This window comes from Lycium barbarum, chromosome 2, assembly GCF_019175385.1.
Source record: "Lycium barbarum isolate Lr01 chromosome 2, ASM1917538v2, whole genome shotgun sequence".
Taxonomy (NCBI): domain Eukaryota; kingdom Viridiplantae; phylum Streptophyta; class Magnoliopsida; order Solanales; family Solanaceae; genus Lycium; species Lycium barbarum.
The window spans coordinates 49499165-49510605 of NC_083338.1; the positions used below are offsets into that span (position 1 = coordinate 49499165).

An 11441-nucleotide genomic window follows, 5' to 3' on the forward strand; every position below is an offset into this window, starting at 1 on the left:
AACTTGAGATTTAAAAATAAGGATAGAAATTATTAAAGCATCATTGTGGGCTGAATGATGCCCTCTACATCCTCATCGTTGAAGGAAACAGATCCTTCGGGTACATAATCCCTGGTTCTTTTCTCACAAACAACTAAGACCTTCGTTCTTGTCATCATCAGACCTCGTGGCATTTCTGTTCCACCGATTATCATATTGATCACGTGCTGAGGCTTCATGGGCTTAACCTGCTTGTGACTTTCCTTGCCTTTGTAATTTTCTTTGGCTCGGTCACTTAAGAACTCACGAAGGTGACCATTTTTCAATAATCAAGCCACCTCCTCTCTCAGTTGATGACAATCCTCTGTCCTATGACTATGAGTACCGTGATATTCACACATCACACTTGGATCTTTTTGAGTAGGGTCAGATCTTAGTGGCCTCGGTCATCTTGCATCCTTAATATGGCCAATGGCCAAGATAAGATCTGTGACGTCAATATTGAAGTTGTACTCGGATAACCTCGGGCTGTCCCCATTGTTAGCCGACCCGCTGGCATCACCTCTAAACTACAAACCTCGACTGCTCGGACCACGATCAATTCGCCTATTGCTCCTTCTCGAATGAGGACTGGGACCGTTTTTCCCTCTATCCGACCTAAGATGGATTTCTTGGGTTGAACATAATGTCGGTATCTCTCCTTCAACGACCTTGTCTCTGCTTCGAACATCCTTCTTGACCTTTCTGAATTCTTGCTTCCGCCTATCGGACCTGGGGGAAGCTCAAGTTGATCATCCTCTACCCAAATTTTGGATTCATACCTGTTATGGACATCGGCCCAAGTCACTGCCTCGTACTCTAATAGATTTTCTTTCAACTTAAATGAGGCAGTGGAGCTTCGGGGGTTGAGACCCTTGCTAAAGGCTTGGGCAGCCCATTCTTCCAGGACCGGGAATAATTCCATTTGTTCCTTTTGGAACTTACTCACAAATTCTCGAAGTAATTCGTTGTCTCTTTGGGCGATTCTGAAGATGTCTGTTTCCTTGCCTGCACTTTTTTCGCTCCGGTGTGGGCTTCAATGAACGCATCCGCGGGCATCTCAAAAGAAGTGATGGAATGCTCAGGCAGATGGTCGTACCAAGTTAGTGCCCCTTTAGACAGCGTTTCACCGAACCTTTTTAGTAGCACTGATTCGATTTCATCTTCTTCAACATAATTGACATTTATGGCACAAATATACGAAGTTACATGCTCCTGTGGGTCCGTCGTTCCATCATACTTTGGAATATCAGGCATTTTGAACCTCTTCGGGATCAACTTTAAGGCCGTGCTCGGAGGAAAAGGCCTTTGAATATATTTTTTTGAGTCTGACCCTTTCAAGGTCGGAGGGGCCCCCGGGATCTGATCCACTCGAGAGTTGTACATTTCTACCTTTTTCTCATTAGATTCAATCCGTTTAGCCAACGCTTCGAGCATTTTCAGGACCTCGGCAGATGCACCAGACCCCGATTTGTTACCAGTATCAGCAACCCGATCTTCCTCTCGGTTTGGCTCAATAGCTCGACTTGGCTTTGCCGTGTCTGTTTTGCTGCCTTTTTTTTGGATCTGAGCTATAGCCACCTGTTGTTCCTGCAACATATCATATATCAAACGTAAGTTAATTTCCTCTACGGTGTCGCCTGGTGTCTTTCGAGCTGGCGCCCGAGGTAAAATTGCTGAATTATCGCTATTAAAAGGATCCGTGGCCTGAATGCCGCCAGTGTTCTGGTTGATAGCATCGGTCGAGTTGACAGCATTTGGATCGACGGGATCAGCAGGTGGAGCGTTGTGGTTTGGCACCCCGCTATTGTTGTTTTCGTCGTGGTGATTCATCAGTTCGTTGTTGTTCATGTGCACCGATTGATTGTTGTTTGCCATCTCAAAATTATCTGAAATCACAAGCTTTCAAAAAATAAGTGAAAAATAGAGTTGTAAATCAATCACCACTATTATCCTCAGCCCCACGGTGGGCGCCAAACTGTTTTCCTTTAAAATGGTAACAATTAAATTTATATGTGGTTTAAAGGATATGTGGTTTGATTAGTGATTTATGTAAAGCAATACGTGATAATAAGCAATATATTAGTGAATGAGAAAGAAAGTAGCTTGAGAAATCAAGATGTTCGTCTCTGTGAATTTGGTCCGGTTTGGAAAGAAATGCCTCTGTCCCGAGCCAAACTAATAGGAAGCTTCGATATATAATTTTCAGTTTACAAGTATGAGTGTGTATGAAAACTAGCCCTAAAATGAAAGAGGTTCACCCCTATTTATAGCAAACAATAGATGGGCCTTTGTACAACCCTAAAAAGGCCCTTTAAGAAAACCCTAAAATTCACAAAAACGACGCTCCTATCAGAGATTTCGTATGGATGTCAGCGCAAATTATGGCGCGATTGGTGGCGCGTGACTTGGCTCATAATGGATCCTTCGAACTTGTGTCGAGTGTCTTTCCCTTGGGCTCGGAGTTTCTCCGCCTATTAACATTCCTTCGGTTTTCGATGTCCAATTGAGCATATCACCGATATCACGGACTCCGACTCCTCCGACTATACCCCGAGGTTTTAGCTATCTCGTTTTTACTCCGACTGTACCCCGAGGTTTTAGCCATCTCATTTTTACTCCGACTGCCTTTCTAGAAACAACAACAATTTGCTTCGGTTTTTACCGTATACACACATGTATTACTCAACCGACATGGACCAATTCAAATTTATCTCAACTCACCCATTTAGCATTCCTATAGTGTAGAAGTGAAACTGTCCTAGTTTCACTACTTCCACTAGTGTTTTAAGATAATATTGTAGGATAGAAAATCGGATAAAAATATCAAATGAGGTAGATATCTTTCAGTAAGAGAATTGAGAGGATATAACATCAACCGTTGTGTGGATTCTAATCTATATACATATTTCCTATTGTTAATATGAGAATTTGACTAAATTTGCACATGAGTCTCGTCAAAGAGATTGAGCCTTTAGAAAGTTGACTATGATGGCCTAGCTAGATAAGTCAACACCTAGGCCATCAAGAAAACATAAGACAATTCAAGACAAGACCACATAGGTTGAGTATTGTTGCACAACTCAAGAAATGGATCAACTTACAGCCTATCTTAATTTTCTGTTTTGATTCTCTCTTAGTAGGCATGGGCAAAATGGGAATTGCCATGGTGGAAAAAACATCACTTTTAACCAGGTAAATGCTTTAAAATCGGAAGAATCAATCAATAATAAATTTTTTATTAATTAAGCCCCATGAATTTTGAACATTAACTTAAGCTCACGAGATATTCAAACAGAAAACGATTCACAAAGCAAGCGTTGAAAGAAACATCGTAAAATATAACACGGAAGAAAGACTGTCGGCTGAGTACCATGGGAAGTGCATTTAGTTCTGAACATGACATGCCAGCAGCTAGAGCTAGGAACTGAGGGGCAAAACGAGCGCGAGGAGGCAGCACTGTGCCACCTAAACGGTGACCAAGGCCAGGCATGATGGCCACTGTGTCACGTCAGTCAACGCTTGGAGGGTATGTTTAAGTATGAAAGGAAATTGGGTAGAGAGAAACTAGTCCCGATTACAAGAACAAGGACTTCTCTGACACCCACTAACCCCTGTGTCGAGCGAACCTTAATAATATAAACTCAAGTCGATAACAAGTAGAAATAGATGGCACCATTCTTTTTTGCTCTGGGGAGTGGGACAATACTTCTTTGAAAATAATGATGCAATGCCTTGAAGATTATGCAAATGTATGTGGTCATCCGATTAATTAAAATAAGTCTCACTTATGCTACATCCTACTGTTGATGACACACATAGTGAGAGGCATTTAAAAGGTCGTTAAGGCGTTTAAGGCATTAAACTGAGAGGTGGATCCACAGGAAAGGGGAGAGGTTGTTTTTCAAAGAGAACTGGGTTTGGCTCGTTGCCTTTGATTTCTTACCCATAGCACCCATAGCATAAGTTAAAAGCGTGTGTGCTTCAATTTAAGTTTCACACAATGAATCTCCTGCTGATAAGGATAAGCTGCGATATTTGATGGACTGACAGGTCAGCCACGTAATTTATCCCTCAAGCTGAACGAACTTGGCCTGCTTCTTTAGTTTAAAGCTATAGAGTTTACTTGCTACAAAATTAAAAAGACGTTATAGGATGACAATCCTTCACTCCGGAAGGGTAGGTTCCATACCTACCTTGGAGCCTTCACATATAGGGAAATGCATTCGGTTTTTCAGTTTGGTTTCGCATCATTCTCTGTGTTTTAGTAGAGGGCAGTAGCTCCCTCATCTTTTTAAAGGGGTGTCCTATTTCACCCACTTCGTATTATATGAGAAGGTCAGGCTTGTAATACCCTCGATGTATTTTTCTACTAGATTTTAATATACCAGTAGGGAACTCAACTCCTACACTGATGGAAATATTATTTAAGATAAACAAGAATAATATGAACATAAAGTGTGTGGAAAAAGGAGGAGCTAAACCTGTAAACCTATACCAAAAGCTTCATTTGCATATGAACTCAACGAGCACCTTAAGCCTTCTTTTTGATCTAATCATCTTGATTCATGCTTTTACCCTTATCATTTGATTCATTTCTGCATCCCACTCCTATTGTTAGGTTGGAGATGGAAGTTTGCAGAAAAGGGATCCCTAAAAAGAAGGCTACTAAAAAAGGCAAGGCAGCCCGGTGCACAAAGCACCTGAGTTAGCAGGGTCGGGGGGAAAGACCGAACTCAAGGGGTGTGATGTAGACAGCCTATCCTAATGCAAGCATTAGTGGCTGCTTCCCCGACTCGAATAGGTGACCCTATAGTAGCCGCTTCCATGGCTCGGACAGATGACCTATAGGTCACATGGAGGCAACTTCACCATTACTCCAAAGCTCCCCTTCATAGATAAAAAGAACACTACTCTTTCATAAAAATAGAACCAAAGCAGTCTTTTGAAGTAAGGCATGGAAGACAATACTATAAACAAATGAATGAATGTAATTGGTGACTACAAAAGAATTCTTCCTGCAACCATCCAGGCATAATTATACACCTTCAAAATTGATTATTTCTACAGAAACATGTTCCTCTTCCCCATACCTTTCACAATAACACAGGGAAGGTGGAGTGGAAGGAAAGGCATTACCAGAAATATACAAATTTAGTTCCTTTAGAGAAAAATGTGCTTTAGAACCTTTGAAATAGATGAAATTTCAAGAAGAGGGTAACATGTACTCAAAATCGTCTATTCATCTATTAAGATGAGCGACAAATATACCACCTCCTTTCGAGCCTCAAAACTTGTGGATACTGGCTGCCTATGAAGGCAAATTTAAGGCATCTCTTCGCCTACTTATTACTCCACATAAAGTACACGATCCATCTGGAAAAACAAAATATTAGGTTGGATGGAAATTTGGCAAAACAATCCCTACAAAGTCCAGGAAGAAAACACTTTTTTGCAGTTTAAACAACTTAAATGCTGATGCAAGATTTGGATAATCTCATCATACCTACAACTTATTTTTTAAGACTATTGCATGAGAGGACCTTTTTCCCATAAGGACTGGTGCGTAGAACAGGAACATGGGCTCTCACGACCTCCTCTAGGGCATTATGCAGAGCCCCCTACAAGTCGAGAAATTGTCAAGATCAAATATTTCAAGTGCGAGAGGCAATGACACGTCCAATTTAAAGATTACAAAGACATTAGAACAGTGGTAAACTAACAAACCTTTGAGATATTTAGAGCAGCTTGGATAACATAATTGCCATATGGGTCTTGCATGATCTGGTCTACTCGAGGATCACTTAAGAGCTCCTCAATGATATATGAAGAACGTTCTTCGTCCACATGTTTTAGGCATTTCTCGACCACATTGCTGCTGTATTTTTGCATAGAAAGGTCACTGAATTTACCCCGCAACTGGTCAAAAATATTTGCTGTTGCCCAGGCAAGACGAATGTCAAAAATATATTGCACAACATAATTCCTGCAAAACAGAAAATAATGAGAGACTTACTAAAGAGAAATCCATAGTTCTGTATTCGAAAGACGGAATGAAATCTGACACTTGAACTTGACTAGCATGAGCCACATTTCAAATTTCTACACAAAATCTTTTGAGCTTTCATATTTCTCATCAATAAGTTTCATAAAAAGTATTTATACTGTTGCATTTATGAGACAAATAACAGACTAAACATGGTGTCTGGATATGTGAGCACCTAGGAGAAATTTTAGTCTCCAACCAGATATTACAGAGTCATGCTGCAAGTATATGGTTAGGTATATGACCCACTCTTTCTCCTAATGTTCTAAAAGAACTGAAGAAAGTCCTAAAAGTAATATCAAAAAGTTTACCTGAGAAAATTTAAAAAGAATTGACATACCCGAATGGATCTTGGGAAAGGACCAATGCATTAAAAGTGATTTCATAGATTAGTCGATGTCTTTGTCCACCATCAGATTGACTAAGACATTTCTGAAGCACACAACAACCATGACGATCTGTTGCGAGTTCGACACAATTGATAATAGCAGCTTCAAACAGGAACTGCAAAAGAATGAAATTTGCGTCATAAGAAGATGAATCAACTTTTATGGCATGCAACACTAAGCAATGGAGGAAACCTCAAATGGCTAGGTATGTGTAAACTAAATGAACCTCCCCAGTATTTTCTAGCCAAAATTAAGTGACAAACAATAGAAACATAAGAAAGCTTATAAAGAAATCACTTTAACAGGATGGAACAATATACCCTACAAGGTCAGACAGAGACCTCGGTAATAGAAAGAATGCGATTAGTTTCGTTAAAATAAGAAATCCTCTTTTCTGCTACCTTAAGTTTCATCAGTTTGAATATGGAGTTCGGAAATAAATATAAGTAACACTAAGAATATACTACTTCGTTGGTTTCATTTCCCTACACAGAAGCATATGAATGGTTTCGCATAACAAACATTACAGTTACAGGATATCCTTAAAAGGACATGGTAGAAACATATTAAGGTTGGCATAATCAAATATCATAAAACAATCTGCCCCCACACAATGAACCAATTTCCTTGAAGTTTAGAATTACCAGTCACTGATGAATTGACATCAACACAACAAATAAAAAGGACAATACAGATATTAATCAATCTCCTGAATCCTGATGATCTCTTCAAAGCTATCCATGAAAAAACCAAACTCATGCAAAACTGGAGACGAGTATCTAGCCACTGTAACAACCAAGAGTAGAAAGCTGAATGATCATCCTATCATAAAGTTACACTAATAACAGATATTGACTCTATGATTCTCCTTTTTAAGTATATTAAGCAACGGATTACAATCCAACTGAACTAATGAAACAAAGCACACCTTTCATTGCTGTTAAAGATTATATAGCATGTCATTCGAGTGGAAAATAACTTGTAGAGCAGGAACCTTGCACATTACAATTGGCACTGGCGAAGTTTCATAGGAGTAGGTGTTCAAAACATTTTCACTCATAGACTTTCTCTAGGAGACAGTGGCAGGAGAATGACATGTGTAATTACTAGATGAAGCATTCACATGTTAAACAGTGGAACTACCCTTTTGCTAAATAGAAGCGGGACATTAGCGCAACTCATTTGTTTGTCTTTTGTCTTAAATCTCAGTTTTCCCACAGCCATAGACACTAGGTTTAGTCAGTTTACAAAAGGAGTATTTCTACACGGACCATGTGAAGGAAAAGAAAAGTATGCATAGAGTTCACTTGCTAAATTTAAAACATCCCTACTAGGGAGATTGAGAAAGCCAAGTTGTATGGTTCTTGAAGCATTAATTAATACACCAAACATAATACAAATCTGCAGTGGATTGAATCACAGAAATTATGGACAAAAATCCCAACTTTCTCCCTTTCTGCATTTTCTTTCAAGGACTTGGAAAGCAAAGGAGCTGATTTTGATCATGTCCATTCTATACCTAAAAGGAGCACTCCAGTTATCTCCCCAAGATTGTAACAACTCAGCCCTTTGATTTCTAAACTACATCGTTGGAAATATCATTGTATAAAATTATTGCCTATAAATGGATACATATGAAACTTACTTCTCTATATTCAGGTGTCAAGTATTGCAAGCACCGCTGCGCAACATGGTTACCATTCATGTCCTTGATTAAATTCACTAAACTGGGTTTCAGTGAGGAGACAATCATGGAAAACTGTTCAGGTGTTTTAAGCGTTTCAATAACTTTTTGCACAGCTCGGGTCCTGCCGTTGAGAAAAAGAAAATATCAAATAATTCTGAAGAAAATGAACAAAAGCAGTTTATCGGTAAGAAAAAGGACTTTGATAAAGAGAGAAATCAGACCCGTGCATGTCACATGAAATTCTTACAAGATCCCCAGCTATTCTAGTGATTGCACGAAGTATCTGCATTCGCTGATCCTCATTGCACACCTCAAGAAGCTTTTGAACAAGGTAATTGCCAAAGGGGTCAATCATGAGTTCCACAATGTGCACAATGATCTCAGGAAAAATCTTTTCAACATCTTCTGAAGTTCCTTCTGCAAATTTTCTCTGCAAGAAGCGACATCCGTTTTGATCCTTCGCCATGAGGTAGATTCTTCCAGCAAAATCATCCATTAAGTTATATTCTTGAGATTGTGACCACCGATGAAATTTGAAATCAACAGCATCAGGAGAAAAGCTTCTTGATTCGAGACAATCCAAGCGAGATTCTGCACTTGGAGAATAGAAACTACGCTTCGAATAAGCGCTGGGATAAACTCTTCTATTTCGACTCATCTTTGAAACACAGTCGGTTCCTCCGAAAGAACCGTATTTAGCAGACTTGACTGGCTCCAGTCCATGCGATCTTCTTAAAATTCTTTCAGGAAAGTATTGTTTCTCTGTTTTGTCTAGACCTTGCAGCGCATCAGAACCCATTGAGCAAAACAGGGAATTTAACGGGTTTATACTTCTTGAAACTTGCTGGTTGAAGTGAGGAATCGGCACCTCAGTGAATGGTTGCCGGAAGCTCCTGTTGATTGATCTACTTGTGATTGACCCATCGGGTTGAATTGGATACTGATTGTCTAATTGCTGAGTGTGAAGTTGCTGCATATATAAGAAATAATGTTGTTCCTCTTCAATGTGTGTACATGCTCCATGGTGTCGATTAATTTGTGACTGCAAGTAAGGAACAGGTGATGTAACATCCAAGGAATATTGTTGATTGGAAATTACTGGAATATCTACCCGATGAATTGGTTGAAGTAGGTGAACACCTTGCACTCCAGGAGGTAATGGTACAGCCGCAGATATGTTCTCCATAACATATCCACTTTGGTGCCCACCAATATTTGGACTAAATCCATTAAAAGCACTAGGTAGATTATTTGGTGTTCTTGGAGAGGGAACAACCAACACTTGCGAATCCAAATTCGAAGGGATTTTACCTAAGCTATTTTTGCACTGTCCATTCACAACAGCTAAATGGTTCAGCAACGGCGTGGAATTAGCTGCACATTCTAACAAGGCACCATCTTTTACACGCAACTCAGCAAATGCGGACGTTATGGCTTGTTCATTTGGTAAGTTTATTTCTTCTGACTCAAACCTCTTGTTCGGTAGTTGCTCAACTCGATTACCAAATTCTTTTAACTCGCCTAAGATACCGATAGGTTTTGACCTATGCAATGCCAAAGTACCATTCGAGGATGCCAAATTAAAATATTTTGGACAATTGATGGCACCATATTCCTCAGAATATGAATTCCCAGAAGTAACATTTGGAATCTCCCCAAGAAGTTTCTCAAACTCATCATTTTCCAGCTCATTTACCCCATTCTCCATTTTCTGAACAATAGGCAGCATCAAGATTACTCTTCACTATGAGTTATATTCGTAGACGGCTTTCTTCTATACAACATAGGAAACAGAAAGTAGGTCACCGTACAGATAACACAAAATTGGGTAAAACCTCAATTTATACATCAAATATCCTAATTGTAGACCAAATTAATCACACAAAAAAACCAGCAACCACAAAGTAAAACCAAAAACATTTCACGGCCAATTCCACTAAAGAATTATACTGATTTGCATCATCCTCTCCATCTACGCTAAAGAATCAAATAAAGTGATTGTAAGAAAAGCAAAAACAAAGAACCATGATTCTTTCTCCATCGTACAAACTCGAGTTTGTACATAGTTGAAGACAACATTAACTAATACGACCATTTTTACAAAATAAGAATAAAGTTATGTAAAGTTGTCTTATATTTTCTCTGTGACAAAACACCAGTTCCAGAACTGAGGCAGCATTTACAAAATATGTCTCATGCAGAACATCAGACACAGTCCAGAGTATGACCCACCTGTCTCCTCGATATTGACGTCAAACAAATACATAAAAACAATTGACACAAACAAAATAGAATAACACATCAGATTCCCTAGTACATATCCAAGATCAAGTCAATTTGTCAGAAGAATCAAACCCCAATTCTTTAGATCATCAAAATCAAATAAAGAATCTAACAAAATATTCAATATATCCAAAACAGAAAAACCCCATGTAAGAAAACATACAACTTGATCAAACACAAGTAATATCAAGAAATAGAGAAATACCAGTGAAAGAACAGTCAGCATTACTGATCACACTAACATTAGAGCCATAAAGCAATTGATCATACTGTCAATTTGAAGAAAATGTCTTTTCTTGATTTCGAGATTGAACAAAGATCAAACAAAATAAGGAGATTTTCTGAAATTAATAGAGAAATGCCAGTGAAACAACAGTCAGCATTACTGATCACACTAAAAATAGGTCCATGGACTAATCCATCATAATATTAATTTCAAGAAAATAGCTTTTCTTGATTTCAAGATGAACAAAAAATAAAGGTTTTCTTGATTTGTGAGAAAACAGATGAAGTGAAAGTGTGTGGAAGTAGTATTAGGGGCGGCGTGAGAAGAGTTTTCATAAGACTATAACTGAAGAGAGAGAGAGAGAGAGAGAGAGCAACAAAATAGGTGGCATTCATCGACAAGTACTATGTATTATGATGAATCATTTTTACATCACATACAGAAAACCCAATTAAAACAAACAGACCAACTGCTAGAAAAGATTTTCAAGTATTTCAAGAAAGAGCACAATTTTGGAATGCCCACATTCACATTATTATTATTATTACTGTCATCCATGCATGCCTTTGGCCTTTCCACATTGTTTGGTACGTTTCTGGTTTTCTTGCCAAGGGTGACTACCCCTCTTAAAATACTAATTATTCATTGTACTTAAATAGTGTACTACTAATTAATTATATGTTGTATTTAATTGGTATTGCTAGTATATCTTTAAATATTAATGGTGTAAAAAAAAAATTACATTATTAAGTGCCCTAAACATAATTAGAGATAACTAGTCATAATAAGTAG

The 11441-nt window shown here is 38.6% G+C and overlaps 1 protein-coding gene across 5 annotated transcripts; it reads right to left on the bottom strand.

Annotated features, from left to right (window-relative positions):
- Positions 1 to 4961: 4961 nt before the first annotated feature.
- Positions 4962 to 11192, bottom strand: LOC132626485 (pumilio homolog 12). Of its 5 annotated transcripts, none has more exons than XM_060341389.1 (7): positions 10629 to 11192; positions 8362 to 9851; positions 8099 to 8261; positions 6405 to 6568; positions 5746 to 6004; positions 5525 to 5639; positions 4962 to 5394 (listed from the first exon to the last, which is right to left on the bottom strand). In XM_060341389.1, the coding sequence occupies exons 1-6, from the start codon at positions 10647 to 10649 to the stop codon at positions 5532 to 5534; spliced, it is 2205 nt and encodes a 734-aa protein (XP_060197372.1). In that variant the 5' UTR covers positions 10650 to 11192; the 3' UTR covers positions 4962 to 5394; positions 5525 to 5531. The 5 variants fall into 5 exon arrangements, with proteins under 5 accessions (XP_060197372.1, XP_060197373.1, XP_060197376.1 ...); XM_060341390.1 differs by having other exon boundaries at positions 10786 to 11191; XM_060341393.1 differs by having other exon boundaries at positions 8362 to 9911; positions 10629 to 11191.
- Positions 11193 to 11441: the final 249 nt, after the last annotated feature.